This window comes from Formica exsecta, unplaced genomic scaffold (genome assembly GCF_003651465.1).
Source record: "Formica exsecta isolate Colony F162 unplaced genomic scaffold, ASM365146v1 scaffold36, whole genome shotgun sequence".
NCBI lineage: Eukaryota > Metazoa > Arthropoda > Insecta > Hymenoptera > Formicidae > Formica > Formica exsecta.
The window spans coordinates 512,398-530,006 of NW_021850847.1; the positions used below are offsets into that span (position 1 = coordinate 512,398).

The 17,609-nt window shown below is 37.1% G+C and overlaps 1 protein-coding gene across 3 annotated transcripts in view; it reads right to left on the bottom strand.

Annotated features, from left to right (window-relative positions):
• Positions 1-17,609, bottom strand: part of LOC115238773 (zinc finger CCCH domain-containing protein 13) — an 85,068-nt gene that overhangs the window by 58,711 nt on the left and 8,748 nt on the right. For all 3 annotated transcript variants that reach the window (XM_029812837.1, XM_029812838.1, XM_029812836.1), the window contains exon 2: positions 13,154-13,341. In XM_029812837.1, coding sequence (XP_029668697.1) covers positions 13,154-13,198 — 45 coding nt within the window. In that variant the 5' untranslated portion in view covers positions 13,199-13,341. The remainder of the gene's footprint in view (positions 1-13,153; positions 13,342-17,609) is intronic.

The following is a 17,609-nucleotide window of genomic DNA, read 5'->3' on the forward strand; positions in this document are numbered from 1 at the left end:
CCCCCCACCACGTAACCCTCTTTCGCGCGTTCATTTATTTATCTCCCGCGAGGGATGCGCGCGCGAGCACGTACGCGATCGAAATGAAATTTTTAATAAATAAATAGCGCGGGCGCGGCAGAAATTCGCGGAGATAAACGCGCGCGTCGGCAAGGACGTGCCCGGTTTCCTAACGAGATAACCTGAAAATTGCATCATCCCGACGCCCCGAGCATCCCCAACGAGTCGAGATTACGGTTATAACCTGCGAAATTAACGACCTGGAAATCGACTACCGCACGCACATTTCGAGTATGAAAAAGTTGGCGCGTACTTTCGAGTTGCCGCATCCGCGACTCTAAATATTCGATATATCCGAATTATATTGTAAAGAGAGACTCTGTTTGGGAAAATGTCAAGCATCGAAAATTATTCTCAAATCCAAATATCGAAGAATCGCTTTCCAAAGAGACGCTTAAAACTTAAAATTAAGAAAAAAGATGTTGCTATCGCATGGATGAACAAATTTCAAACACATATTTTAGAGATTTTCTATTCTTTCCGCTCTCTCTTATCATGTTTCTCGTCTACATTTCATCGATAATACATATACCGATAAATTTCGATAAAGGATAATATAGATATAGAATGATAAAGAGACGAGAGATTTTCAATAATCGAGAGATAGAATATTTCAATGATTTAGATTTAGAGGAATCCGGAGGATTCAACTTTCGTTCAAAGCTCGCTAGTGTTGCAAGTTACACGAGCAGATAGAAAGGTTGTAGACGCGGGTAATTTCTCGCCCGGCCCGTCATTGCACCGGGACTGGTTGTGCAACTGCAACTGCAACTGCAACTGCAACTGCAACTGCAACTGCAACGCGGAGCGCAATCGGGATGCACGCGTTCAGCGTGGCGGAAGGTCGTATAGGTGGTCCCAGGTGGGTCAGTCGACCAACTGGTTTCCAACGGCTTCGCGGAAACTACCTGGAAGACCGCGCGCTTCCGGCAAAATAAGCATCGCGACGTCACAAAATAACACCGACGTCCCCCTATAACCCCCTTCATCGCGAACAACTTCCTCGACGAAACGAGATAACGTTACGTTACGAGATAACTCTTATTCACGAGTCCCAATGTTGCAATATTTAACAAATTCTTCGCATTAATTATTTCGCAATGTTTCGCTTACATAATCTTGAAATCATGTAGAGGAAGATAAGATAATCTCGTCTAAGATATTTTAGACGAGATAAAGATGGCTCTGTTTTAAATTCATTTAAATGAGATTAGAAAAGATGAAATTATAAAACATTTCTCTTATATTGTATAATCTTGAAATATAACAACGTTAGGGAAAAGAATTTTAAATATATGCGTATTGTAAAAACAATATGATTATACTTTAAGAACTTTTTTAACAAGTTTGACCAATATTCTTCGCGATTCTTTAAATTAGATCGGATTAATCGCGTATTATATCTCTAATTGGTTATAAACGCAAAATGCTCGTTTTGTTGACACTTTATTATTCATGGAACTTTAAACGGTCGCGTATTTGCGATTATTCAAAGTTGGAAAATGTCAGTTCGGCGCGAGAGGCGATATTGTAGCGGAATTGTATAGAGCGCGGAATGCCAATGATCGCGCGCAACGACGAGAAAGTCGCTTTCGCTCGGCCACTCGAGAAGAGATCGGCAACCGGCAACCTCTCGTGGTGAATTGCGATTAAAACGAGGCCTCGCGAGATACACAGGGCCGCACTTTCTACGACATCACTTGCTACGATCTCAAGTGTCTATTGCCTATCCCCTTATCCCCTTATCCCCTTATCCCCTTATCCCCTTATCCCCATATCCTCTTATAGTGGTGATGTAAGGAAACTATGTTTCGCCAAACTTTCAACTTATCGAACAGACGCTTGACATCCCTCTTTTTTTTCATATTTCGAATTTCCAAAAACTCGAAACAGTACTAATTTAATATTGTATTTCGAACGCACGCAAAGTTTTAAAGATTTCAAACTTTTCAATGACTAATCAAAGCTTTAAAATTTCCAATAACCAGGATTGTATACTGCAAGAGTCTTTCCTTACAAAACTGATTCCAATCGATTTTAAAATTTTCCAAGGAAGATTTCCAGAGACAAAGAGATGCGAGAGAGAGATAAAATAATAATCTTTTTTTTTTTTTTTTTTTTTTTTTTTTTTTTTTTTTTTTTTTTTTTTTTTTTTTTTTTTTTTTAAAAATTTATTTTTATTTTTTTTTTTTTTTTTTTTTTTTTTTTTTTTTTTTTTTTTTTTTTTTTTTTTTTTTTTTTTTTTTTTTTTTTTTTTTTTTTTTTTTTTTTTTTTTTTTTTTTTTTTTTTTTTTTTTTTTTTTTTTTTTTTTTTTTTTTTTTTTTTTTTAATTATAGATTCTCTAAAGCAGATTTTAGATATTGAAAATATATTATATGTATAAACATAAACTACAATATATGTCAAAGAACCGACTACATCTTAGAGTGCTTAAGAAACATTTCGGGACCACTGAAGAAAGTTTTAATAAAATTGGAAAAAAATCTTCAAGAGTGCTTCAAGAATCCAAGTTCTAAACACTCGAATCGATCTGTAAAATATGGTGGTGATCCATAAAAGTAAGAGAATTCAGGCATGCAAATGGCCCGGCTTAAGACCGCTCGAAATGTTCCACGACTTGGGAAATGAAATCAATCGGAATGCCTATAGCCGTGGCGTGCTGTAACGTGGAGAATAACACGATCGATCGGGAGGAAATTGCAATATCGTCGGATTGGAAACTGCTGTTAGACTATCGCGAGCAAAGTCGGTTACGTCCGATTTGTCGCGGGGTGAACGATCTCGTTACAGCTTTACGCCCGATTACAATCCACGATACAATCCGACTATACGAATGGCGCGGCAAAGGCAGCCGTATCGTGAAAGCAACCGGACATCTTTAATTATTAACTTTCTACGCGTCCAACGCGCGGAAAAGCCACGTCGGACGTCGCGTTGCGAGACGCAAATTTACAACAGCCAATTTGTTCCAAACAAGGATTCGCTCGTTATAACAACGAGACGGTATGATATTCGTGAGAATTTCCAACAAAGATCAAGTTCGCAAATTATATAAATAATATTATATACATAAAATTCTTTATATATATTTGAAAGAGAGAGAGAGAGAACACGGACGACCCAAGAGAGGAGACATGAATGTTTTCGTGTTAAAAATAACTCACTCCCCGAGTAACTCATTTCTCGAGTCACTCGAGTTTACTCGATTAACCTTCTCGATCGCCCATAAACAGTTACTCCTATATAGCCGCCCATTACGCTTTTTTTACTGACAATGAGATACCGAGGTTTTATCCGCGCGCTCGATTATCCGCCATTCCTCCTTTCACCGATCGTTATTACAGTTATGGTTGCAGATTTTAGAGCTGTGCAACCGACAAGAATATTTCATTGCTCGTGCAAAATTGAAACTATCTTTAAATTTTTAAGTAATAATTTTGTAAATACACGCTTCTGTTATATGCCATCTATTATAATTTAATAAACTTATAACAACTAATTTACTATATAACATGAATACAATATCAATCATTTATTAACTTGGTAATAATAACATGTGTAACCGATAATAATAATTTTATTAGCTCAACGGTAGTAATATTCAAGCGAAATCTCCATATTATACCAATAGTGTTATATTAATAATTCACCATATATATGTATACACATATAATATTATACCGCGCCGCAATTTAAACATTATCAGCGGCTGCTCGAGTTTAAACTTAATTTTCCGCCGAGCAATGTTCTCTTTTTTTCGCGCGAAATCTGTGCATCTTCTCGAAAAGACTCAATCTTTCGTCGCTTCCGTAAACAGGATGTTTTTTTAACCGTCGGAAAAGGAAAAGGACGCCGACGGTTGTCGGACGACTATTGTCAGATTTATCGCATTTTCGCTTTCACCGCCTCCGCGATCCGCGATCCGCGAAGCCGCGCATTTTCACCGCACTAAAATTATTACGATCCCATCTTTTTACGCGCGCGTGCCATCCGTTAAAGCGCGACTCTTATGCGTATCCGTTGACTGTACAACTCAGAATTTGCAATATCTTAAAACGATTGATCTTTTTAACGAGCGAAAATAATCCTTTTCGTATAGAATGCTTTCAAATTTTATAAATTTTCATTAATTAATTTATCCAAGATATATCAATCATAAATATAAATTTTTATTATATTTCTACATGTATTTTAAATGTGCGTGTGTGTGTGTGTGTGTGTGCGCGCGCGTGCGTGTGCGTGTGTGCGTGCGCGTGTATTCAAGACGCTTATAAAAATTTATGATAAAAAGTAACGTTTACTTAATAATTTTGTCTTGGTTATTAATTAATTAATTCATTCATTAAATTTTATAAAATTTATTAAGGCATCCTATACATAAAGACTATTTTTGTTTATTAAAAAGATAACTGTCGTTTCAAAATTACAAATTTTAAAAGATTGATAACATAATATGTTAAAAGAGAGAACTAATAATATTTTTCATTATTGTATACATACAATATACAGTATAAATTTTTCATCCATTAGAAAAATATCGAGATATGTGCGTATGTGTAATGCATCATACATTTTATTAAATAATATATCGATAACGTACAACATTCTTTTCGCTCTCCTATGAGATAAAATGTCTTGTATCAATATTTTACTCTTACTTTTAATCAAATTATATTTATGCATCTCAGAAAAAGAAAATAACAACAAACAACCTATATACTTATAAGCAGCCGTAACGTTAAATCCATAAAGTTAAAAATTCACCCATAAAAAAGCCATAATTTAAAAATCTGTGTCGGAAACTTTATATTTTCGCAAAACCGCGTTGTGACCGCGCAATGGACCTTTGACGGAAAAATCATAATTCCATCATTTTTCTCCGCCGTTGGTTGGCGTTCACCCATTGGTCGGCCGCGAAATTACCGAATGCACACGTGCGCTTCTGCAGGAATAAATGTTTTCCTGGCTTCAGGAATCCTATATGAATATTTATGAGCGACCATCTCGACCTGGGCGCGGTGGATGGAATCTACATTCCTCCTCTCTCAGTCCCCCTCCCCCCTCCTACACCCTCTTCTCTCTTCTCTCTCTCTCCCCCTTTCTCGCATAACAAACTTCTTTCCTTCTCTCTTCGTATAATCTCTCTCCGTCTCTCTCCGTCTCTCTCCGTCTCTCTCCGGCTTGATTCGTCATAAAATCGTAGTATATTTTCCTACCAGAGTATCCTTGAATCGAAGCTTCGGTGAAGGGGAGTAAGAGGGGAAATTCTAGAGATTCTGTAGAATCTCGAAGCCGAATAATTTATACCATTAATGTCGTGTCGAATTTTAATTCGTCTGACAAACTTGACCTTCGAGGATTTCAACCTTTCTCGGGTACAAGTTTGACGGGAGATATGCATCGCGAGCCTTTTATCTCTTGTATCACGTAATATCTTAGAAAATAACGGAAAAACAAAGTGTCAAATTTTTCTCGTCTACAATTTTATGCAAAATTGGCATTTATAGGAATCTCTAACCATGTATATGCATGTACGTATCGTGTTTCTAACTGTTATTAGTCCGAGTTATGAATTTCTAGTTAAATCATGTTTGGGCTAGAGAGGAGGCTAAGAGAAGGCCATCCTCGTCGCGATGTTTTCCGGAATCAATCCCGACTCGTCACGGGTGCGCATTTCGAGGCGCGCCCGCGTCACGGTTTTTATTGCGATATTTACATCCTGATTTCGCCTGTCGACGCCGGTATTTTATTCCGATGCAAAACAGAAGAGCGCGCCGCGCGACCAGCGAAATATTTACCCTGCAATTCGGACATGTAATAACTCCGGATATTTCACAGTCCGCGCCGACAGTCCGTTTATGCAGTCCGATTATGCTCCTCCCCTCCCTGTTTGATTTCCAGCGGAATATTTTACGCCGATGACGTTCTCTCTTGCGCGAGTTTTTCGATAAATCGACCGAGCAACGGGTTAAAAGAAAAAACGAGTCATTAAATATTTGTATGCAAATTTAAATGCTGGATTAAATGTTGGAATGTGTTGACACATTTTCATCTACAAAACAGAAAATTGTGTATATAAATCTTGAATAGATAAAGGAGCAATGTATTATAAATGTATGTGAGGTAAGTGAAGCTTTCAAAATATTTACGTTTCATTTATTTGGTGTTTTTATCGCCGCCACACGGGTTCGCGCTATCGATAAACGTATAAAAAAAATTTCACGACGCTAAAATGACCATATCAAATTCGCTCGGATCGACAGCGTGTCGGATTTTCCTTTTTTCCCGAAACGATCGTAAAATTTCGAGAACACTTTTTTTCGCGATGGAATCGAAACATTAAAGCGCAAATCATTTCATGGTAAATCACCGTGATCATCCCCCAATGTCAATTTCGCGCGATTACAGAATTTACGATTCGTATTTTCAATGATTTTTTCTTTTTTTTATTCGTTTGGTTTATCTCAACTTTGCAACATTGTGCATTGTTAAAATATTTATCGTAAAGCAAGAATCATCGTTTAAACATTTGCCCATAAATTAGGAAACATGAGCGGCGACACGAAAATAAATTAAACTCGAGGAAAACGTTTTCGTAAAAAAATGTTGTTACGGTCGATGAACTTTGTCGCAACCCGCCTTGATTAATGTAAGAAATATTTAAATTACGTATTCATTCCCATTACATTAATGTATAATGCATATTTTGAATCGCAGCTATTCCTTAATAAATCGCGATACTCCAAAACGTCGTAAATTCTTTAAAACTAAATAATTATTTTCTTAATTACAAAAGAGAAGCATTTGACGTATAAATTTTTCTAAAAATTTAAAAATTTTCTCTCTTTCTTTCTTTGCTTTTATAATTTGTTATATATATATTACAAATTATAAAAGCAGAGAGAGAAAAAGATAAAATTTTATATATATATATACACACACACATATGACAAAATAAAATTATTTTTCTAAAAATTTTCTCTCTTTCTTTCTTTGCTTTTATAATTTGTTATATATATATTACAAATTATAAAAGCAGAGAGAGAAAAAGAGAAAAAGATAAATATATATATACACACACACATATGACAAAATAAAATTTATATATAATTTATATGTTTAAATATAAAAAATATATATAGGTAAAATATAGCTTTTATACGTGTAATAAAAATTATATATACAATAATTTATATTGTAATCCTTATTCTATAACAAGTCATGTGTTATCGCGCATTCCATATTATACTATTTTATTATGTACATTTATATTGTGCAAAACACATAAAAATTTAATTTTTTTCTTACACACACACACACACACACACACACACACACACACACACACACACACACACACACACACACACACACACACACACACACACACACACACACACACACACACACACACACACACACACACACACACACACACACACACACACACACACACACACACACACACACACACACACACACACACACACACACACACACACACACACACACACACACACACACAAAAGAAAAAAAAGAAAAGAAAAGAAAAGAGGAAATCGCGATCGCGCGCCACTTATTGCACCCTGTAAGCGCCATATTGCGACATGCTAATGAATTTTTTTCTTCCGACGGCAGAAACGAAAAAAGAAAGATTAATTCACCGTGGATGCTTCTCCATCTGGTAGAGGGAACTGGAGATAGAGGGAGATATTAAAAATTAAACCTCTCGGCTGTTAAGGACTCCAGGGGTGTTCCGGGTGGCGACAAGTGGTCGTAATGAACGCTCTAATGAACATGCACAACGAGCGCGGCCTCGTTAAGCCACGTGGACCGACCAATCATTAACACGTGGCCTCCTTTTTAACAATTATCTAGGGCCCAACGACAAGGGATGAAACGAGAGGAAGGGAAAGGGGGGGGGGGGAACACATATAAAATCCATGTACCATTAATTTTAGCTCGTAAGTAGTACGAGTCTAAAATTTAGCCGACACGCACCGTAGACATCGCACAATCTATGGGCAACATTTTTTTTCTTTTTTTCTCTCTTTTTATCTCGACAGTCGTTTCTGTGACAGAATAAAATAAATTTTATATTTATGTTATGATTTTCAACAATCGTGTAATAATAAATTTGCCGAGTAACAATTAATTTTAGCGCGTAAGTAGTACGAGCCTAAATTTTAGCCGACACGCACCGTAGACATCGCACAATCTATGGGCAACATTTTTTTTCTTTTTTTCTCTCTTTTTATCTCGACAGTCGTTTCTGTGACAGAATAAAATAAATTTTATATTTATGTTATGATTTTCAACAATCGTGTAATAATAAATTTGCCGAGTAACAATTAATTTTAGCGCGTAAGTAGTACGAGCCTAAATTTTAGCCGACACGCACCGTAGACATCGCACAATCTATAAGCAACATTTTTTTTCTCTCTCTTTTTATCTCTACAGCCGTTTTTGTAACAGAATAAAATAAATTTTATATTTGTATTATGATTTTTAACAATCGTGTGATAATAAATTTGCCGAGTAACAAATAATTTTAGCTCGTAAGTAGTACGAGTCTAAAATTTAACCGACATGCACCGTAGACATCGCACAATCTATAGGCAACATTTTTTTTCTTTTCCTCTCTCTTTTTATCTCCATAGTCGTTTTTGTAACAGAATAAAATAAATTTTACATTTGTGTTATAATTTTCAACAATCGTGTAATCATAAATTCGCCGAGTAACAATTAATTTTAGCGCGTAAGTAGTACGAGTCTAAAATTTAACCGACATGCACCGTAGACATCGCACAATCTATAGGCAACATTTTTTTTCTTTTCCTCTCTCTTTTTATCTCCATAGTCGTTTTTGTAACAGAATAAAATAAATTTTACATTTGTGTTATAATTTTCAACAATCGTGTAATCATAAATTCGCCGAGTAACAATTAATTTTAGCGCATAAGTAGTTCGAGTCTAAAATTTAGCCGACATGCAACGTAGACATCGTGCAATCTATAGGCAACGAACATAGTTTACACACTTTGATTGTGAAATTTTCAAATCTTCAAATTGAGCGAAACGGAGATTGTACAATTAATACGTAACGGGAGATTAATGCTCTCTCTCTCTCTCTCTCTTTCTCTTTACCATATTCAACTGGCAGGGTCAAAGGTTGATAAAGATCGTTATAACAATTATACGCGCATGGAGAGTGGATTGTGGATTATGACATGATTATTATGGGTGGTGCCCCGGTCCCGGTGTAACGGCACAGTTACAATACACTACCCGGTAATACGTCAAGCTGTACGTCTACTCCATGTGCCGTTGCATACCGGCTACGCGACATGCAACTACTCTCTTCTCCCTCTCTCTCTGTCTCTGTCTCTCTCCGTCTCTCTCCGTCTCTCTCCGTCTCTCTCCGTCTCTCTCCGTCTCTCTCCGTCTCTCTCCGTCTCTCTCCGTCTCTCTCCGTCTCTCTCCGTCTCTCTCCGTCTCTCTCCGTCTCTCTCCGTCTCTCTCCGTCTCTCTCCGTCTCTCTCCGTCTCTCTCCGTCTCTCTCCGTCTCTCTCCGTCTCTCTCCGTCTCTCTCCGGCTTGATTCGTCATAAAATCGTAGTATATTTTCCTACCAGAGTATCCTTGAATCGAAGCTTCGGTGAAGGGGAGTAAGAGGGGAAATTCTAGAGATTCTGTAGAATCTCGAAGCCGAATAATTTATACCATTAATGTCGTGTCGAATTTTAATTCGTCTGACAAACTTGACCTTCGAGGATTTCAACCTTTCTCGGGTACAAGTTTGACGGGAGATATGCATCGCGAGCCTTTTATCTCTTGTATCACGTAATATCTTAGAAAATAACGGAAAAACAAAGTGTCAAATTTTTCTCGTCTACAATTTTATGCAAAATTGGCATTTATAGGAATCTCTAACCATGTATATGCATGTACGTATCGTGTTTCTAACTGTTATTAGTCCGAGTTATGAATTTCTAGTTAAATCATGTTTGGGCTAGAGAGGAGGCTAAGAGAAGGCCATCCTCGTCGCGATGTTTTCCGGAATCAATCCCGACTCGTCACGGGTGCGCATTTCGAGGCGCGCCCGCGTCACGGTTTTTATTGCGATATTTACATCCTGATTTCGCCTGTCGACGCCGGTATTTTATTCCGATGCAAAACAGAAGAGCGCGCCGCGCGACCAGCGAAATATTTACCCTGCAATTCGGACATGTAATAACTCCGGATATTTCACAGTCCGCGCCGACAGTCCGTTTATGCAGTCCGATTATGCTCCTCCCCTCCCTGTTTGATTTCCAGCGGAATATTTTACGCCGATGACGTTCTCTCTTGCGCGAGTTTTTCGATAAATCGACCGAGCAACGGGTTAAAAGAAAAAACGAGTCATTAAATATTTGTATGCAAATTTAAATGCTGGATTAAATGTTGGAATGTGTTGACACATTTTCATCTACAAAACAGAAAATTGTGTATATAAATCTTGAATAGATAAAGGAGCAATGTATTATAAATGTATGTGAGGTAAGTGAAGCTTTCAAAATATTTACGTTTCATTTATTTGGTGTTTTTATCGCCGCCACACGGGTTCGCGCTATCGATAAACGTATAAAAAAAATTTCACGACGCTAAAATGACCATATCAAATTCGCTCGGATCGACAGCGTGTCGGATTTTCCTTTTTTCCCGAAACGATCGTAAAATTTCGAGAACACTTTTTTTCGCGATGGAATCGAAACATTAAAGCGCAAATCATTTCATGGTAAATCACCGTGATCATCCCCCAATGTCAATTTCGCGCGATTACAGAATTTACGATTCGTATTTTCAATGATTTTTTCTTTTTTTTATTCGTTTGGTTTATCTCAACTTTGCAACATTGTGCATTGTTAAAATATTTATCGTAAAGCAAGAATCATCGTTTAAACATTTGCCCATAAATTAGGAAACATGAGCGGCGACACGAAAATAAATTAAACTCGAGGAAAACGTTTTCGTAAAAAAATGTTGTTACGGTCGATGAACTTTGTCGCAACCCGCCTTGATTAATGTAAGAAATATTTAAATTACGTATTCATTCCCATTACATTAATGTATAATGCATATTTTGAATCGCAGCTATTCCTTAATAAATCGCGATACTCCAAAACGTCGTAAATTCTTTAAAACTAAATAATTATTTTCTTAATTACAAAAGAGAAGCATTTGACGTATAAATTTTTCTAAAAATTTAAAAATTTTCTCTCTTTCTTTCTTTGCTTTTATAATTTGTTATATATATATTACAAATTATAAAAGCAGAGAGAGAAAAAGATAAAATTTTATATATATATATACACACACACATATGACAAAATAAAATTTATATATAATTTATATGTTTAAATATAAAAAATATATATAGGTAAAATATAGCTTTTATACGTGTAATAAAAATTATATATACAATAATTTATATTGTAATCCTTATTCTATAACAAGTCATGTGTTATCGCGCATTCCATATTATACTATTTTATTATGTACATTTATATTGTGCAAAACACATAAAAATTTAATTTTTTTCTTACACACACACACACACACACACACACACACACACACACACAAAAGAAAAAAAAGAAAAGAAAAAAAAGAAAAGAAAAGAAAAGAGGAAATCGCGATCGCGCGCCACTTATTGCACCCTGTAAGCGCCATATTGCGACATGCTAATGAATTTTTTTCTTCCGACGGCAGAAACGAAAAAAGAAAGATTAATTCACCGTGGATGCTTCTCCATCTGGTAGAGGGAACTGGAGATAGAGGGAGATATTAAAAATTAAACCTCTCGGCTGTTAAGGACTCCAGGGGTGTTCCGGGTGGCGACAAGTGGTCGTAATGAACGCTCTAATGAACATGCACAACGAGCGCGGCCTCGTTAAGCCACGTGGACCGACCAATCATTAACACGTGGCCTCCTTTTTAACAATTATCTAGGGCCCAACGACAAGGGATGAAACGAGAGGAAGGGAAAGGGGGGGGGGGGAACACATATAAAGTCCATGGGGGGGGGTACACATATAAAGTCCATGTACCATAAAAACGGAGTGAAAGACAGTTCGTCTCTTTTTGAGGACGTAAAGTTTTCGCGACCTGGAGAGATGCGGAAAGTTTTATGATTCCGGGCGATTCTGGATAGAGGTCCCACAGGTATGCAAGTAAAGTCTCTGAATTTTTCGAATACAGAACCTCTCTCTCATCTACCTCTATATGTATATATATTTTATCACGTTTATCAAATTAATATAAATTAGACGAGAAAACGATGTACAATTATAAGGGGGGAAGAGGGGGACATTCGATGGCGGCGCAAATGCACCCTCTACGCACCTCGATATAGGAACCGACGGCACGCGCTAAAGGAAGGAGGAAAGAGGAAGGGGAGGATACAATCTCCCCTACCGTGTAGATCGGAAGCCAATTAATATCCACCACGCAGGATGCATTCCACACATCCCCCTTTCCCCTCGTACACCTGCTGAATAACCCCGCTGAAACATAACTACGCGCATCGTGATATACTCGCGCCATGGGGCTCGCTTGTCAGCGACGAAACCCCATAAACTCTGGACCGTCGCGATAACCGGGGTTAACCGGCGGTTACCTCGTTATCGCGACGCGATCTCCGCGAGATCGTAACGAGGCGTCGTCGTAGCTCCGAGTACCGCCGTGATAATTACGCCAAAGGCCTAATTACAAAGCTAATCCGCCGAATAATGCTTTTAAAAATGCCGTCTTTGAACGATTCCCGTTTCCCGTTATTCATGCAAGAAGATTCATTTTTTTCGTGAATTTAGTTTGAAATACGAATTTCCCTTCTCTCGACTCGAGCAAAAGTCCATATGTGTTTAATTCAGTCTATTCTCTCAATTGATTATTTATGAGAAATTTAATTTTTATCGTTACTTTACTTTCAAATTTGAAGCTTTTTTTTCTTTCTCTTCTTTATTCGAACGATCTTCCTCTGTTCATTAAATCGTTAATTAAACTCATTTGATGAGATAATTAACTCATCTGATCGAAAGAATTGATCACTCACCTTGTAGATCTCGTCGACGAGTCTGGTGAGCTCCTCAGTCTCCATGATGACCACCCAGATAAAAATTCTGTTTTTTTCCTAGTTTTGTAGGATGCTCATATTTTTCCGTCCTCCCGAGATTGGATCTCACGTGACCGCTCCGCTTTCCCGAACTCGATCGCTACACTCGTTTGATATATCGCCCGAATCTGGAATACAAAGGAAAACAAATCTTGAAGTCGCCAATCACATATTTTCCACATTAATATTAATAAAATAAGTAAAACGGCTAAGAAATAAAATATATATATATATATTTCTACTTATAACTAATAAGTAACGATAGTACATTTAAATTAATATTGCGTCTTTATAAATTATATATAAATATATATGTATTTTTATATTAATTTGAAACTGTACTGGTATTCCGCTTCGAGTATCCACCCAACTATTTATCGGTTGCTACCTTTTTATGATAATAATCGCTAATAGAAAAGCGCATTCCTCTCTCAATTATGACCAATCGGCGCACCAGGCCGGCTGGAATCTCGGAACGCCGCTTAGGCTAAGCTCGAGCTAAGCATTACTCATACACGAATAACGAGAGAGGTCACGTTTCCCAAGTACTTTCATTCCGCAAGGACACCCGGTATGCGCGAACGGCTATACGAGAAAACCGCATAACTTTGCCGCTCTTATAATGTGTTTCTCGATGCGGATCTGCGAGCCGTGCGTCAAACTGTTCACTGATTGTCGATCGAAAACAAGATATAGTAATAAATTTGTGTATATAAAAGTGATTATATGTATATATACATATATGTAAAAATATGTAGTAGTTATTGTATAATATTATAATATACATATATATATACATATAATGATTATAATTATTACTATATTATTATTATACATAATATAACTATGTATAATATTAATATAAGCTTATAGTAAATATATATATATATATATATATATATATTTGTTTTAATAATTATTATGTATATTAATACATTAGCATACGTGTCCAAAAAAATCTCAACACTCGTGGGTCAAAGGTACGACAGCGCAATAGTACTCGCAGACATATAAATTTATGACATTCCCGGACAAATTTGCGTGCAATTTACAAAAGACGCCCGGTACTAAAGGTAAACGCCGCGAATAATTGCGATTACGTCGATAACGGCGGGAGCGATTGTGAGAGTGTCACTTGCGAAATATCGAAAGAGCGAACTGGCAATTGCAAACGAAATATCAATCGGTTTGCGAGCGTATGTAACATAATAGGCCGTTTAATAATAAAGCGACCGCTCGTGATTCACCGTGTCGAGTCTGAGCGCGCTTAATTAATAAATTGACGTTTTCATAAATTAATCTGCGCGCGACTACAAACTCGCACAAAGTTCGCCGGGCTGTTTAGAGACTTTATCGATAATCCAATGTCCGAGTAATTTGTTATCCAACATTTTTTTATATTTTATATTAAATTGATATTGAGAGAGAGAGAGAGAGAGAGAGAGAAAGAAAATTAGTTTTTAATTAATTAAATAATCAAGCCGTTTCTCGCAGCTCTCATCGGTTGCAAATTCCGAAAATAAAAAGCAAATGAGAGTTTCGAGACTATGGAGATATTGTGAAATTGCGCTATCAAAATTATTAATCCATTCGAAATGTGTAATCAAACGATATCCGTGATTCGATGAACGAAATGTTACGAGTACCCGCGGAGACTGGAGCAGAGGAGGAGGAAAAGGGGCTCGTCGGATTTGTTAAATCATATCGATCGACGCGTATGCGCAAACGATTCGATCGCGATCGTAATACCGCGAGCGGAAGATTCGATTAAACGATGAAAGCGCCACAAAATTCAACATGGCCTATCGAAAGTTCCCTCTCTCCCTCCCCTCGCGAATATTCGCTCGTTCGTTCGTCCGCGAATTTCACCGACACAAGCTTGCAAACGCTCGCTCGCTCGCTCGCTCACCCCGAAAGCTTTCAGGCGAATTAAATTCTCTCGAATCGTTTACGATAAAATGTTTCCCTTTAATCTCTCTAATCACCGACGTACTCGACAAACTTTTGCGAATTCAACCGACAGACGTGACTAGGAACGTTTTAAAGTATTCGATACTCCACACTCGCGCGTTCGATCGCTAATATTGAAATAGGTATCGATGCCCGATAGTTGTTGGCGATGGAGTACAAGTGAGTGAGTGTGACAGTAAGGGAGATACAAAAATAAAATAAGTAACGCAATAAATAAATATTACAATTACTAAATTAATATAATTTATAAGTATGTGTACATATATATATATATACATATTAATTTAGTAATTGTAATTCCGTTAATTATAAATACATCGATATAGAGAAAATCAAATAGATTAATGAATGAACGTGTATTCATGTGCCAAACACGATTTCTCTCGACATTAATTATTGTTCATCGAAATCGCTCGTTCGAAACTCTCTGTCAGCCCGAATAACGCGCTATCAATCACGTGCATCGACGGTGCATTGAACTTACTTTCTTCGTTACGTAATACAGTATTGTTACATCATACACGCCGGCGTGAATATTTATTGTTTATTAGTGCGGTCGACAACCCGCTCGTACACCCTCTCTCACTCTCTCCCCACCTCTTTCTCCGGGATTAAATATTCCGAGTTTTCCCCTTTCCGCGAGCTCGGACTTGTCGATGCGATATTTACATAAGTTAGGCGCGTCGTGTGCGAAAATTTTATGCGGAAAGGATTAGCATTATTTTCTTTCACCATCAATCTTAAATAATATTGTACAATCTTCAAACGCGTAAAGTCTAAATTTTCTTTTCCGACATTGTAGAGAGAAAAATGTTACATCCATTAATCAAAAAAGTACAAATTATCCAATTTAATCATGTATCTAATACGCCTCTTAATCGACTATCTTGAAAGGGGCTTTCTTGTTCTTTTCTATGAATCGGCGATTATGAAATCTATCGATCTATAATGTTCGTTTTTTGTTTCTTTTTTCTGTTTTTTTAAGAAAATGAAAAAAGAAATGCGCGAGAAATGGAAAAACATGTACGTAACATCGTATAATACGACATGCCGTGTAATGCCCACGCCTTCGTGTTGCAGGTTTAACCGGGAGTTTCTGCCCGCGGGACATTGGGACCGTTACAACATTCCTCGGCAGTCGCGATTTCAATGCGATCGCGCGAATGAATCCTCAACACGACATGTTTGACGACATGTTTGTCTTATGTTAAAAATCGCGCGAAAACAATATGCTTTTCGCTCTAACAAGTGAAAAATAATAATAATTAAAATTTCAACAAGTCTAATATCTTGTTAACAATCTTCTTCAAGGCCGATGAGGCGCAAGGGGGAAAGCTTACGAAACTAGTTCCATAAACGAGATTCCGCGAGCTGTAAATTGGTGCGAAAAAAGCACACGCATCTTTCCAAAGCAGTCGTTTTATCTCTTTTTTCTTTTCTCTTTCGCGAGCTAAAACATCCTTGGCTTTCAAAGCCACCTTCTCCCCTCGCACTCCACCCGTTCCCATCATTCCCTCCCACCCTTACATCGTAGCTTTAATTATCGCCTCAAAGGGCCCCGCCCCTTTGCTTTATTTATCCATCGATGACGTTCCCTTATCCTCTGCGCCGTCAAAGAAATTCTTACGGACGTTAATTAACCTCCAAACGCAAAAAAGCGAGGTGCAAAAACGAACGGGGAGCACCCATATTCATTGCGATAATGAGGAAGGAAACTATTCTTTGTCCCCTTTCACCGTATGTTCACCGCGTGTTTCGCTTCCGACAAAGTAATACTATCTTCATAGCTTCCATTTTAGGGGATTATACAATATACGTATATATATGTACGTACATATATATGTATATGTAATTATAATATCACAATTCAACTCTATGTATTTATAAGAAATAATAAAATAATATTTTAAAACCAACATGATTTGTAGCTTTAGAAAAAATTCGGAAAAAATAACTTAATTTCTTTATTTTTACTAAGAATAAGAAAGAAACACAAAATCAATCACTAATACATTCTACTCATTATTAATCAATTTTATAAGATACATTTTAATGCGTGTGCTGTTTATACTTTCAGTTTTTATATCTCTTTGAGACTAATTAAATCCAGACTATTCATAAACTGAGAAAATCTCAAAATGCACGTTTATATATTGCGAATAAAGCTGCAATATATCGGATAGATGGCAAAAAGGATAGAAAGAAACACAGGTGGAGGAAAGGAGAAAGAGATTTATATTGTGACGCGCGCGGAAATCAGTACGCAGTAAAGATTTAACGACAAATTACGAGCTGCGATGGAACCCAATGATCTCAACCCGTGAATTATCTGCCGCTTTGCCGAGACATAAATTTCGATTTGCAGTTGACATTCGGTACCGTTCAATACTCGGGCTCGCGCGCGCTTATACATATATATATATAT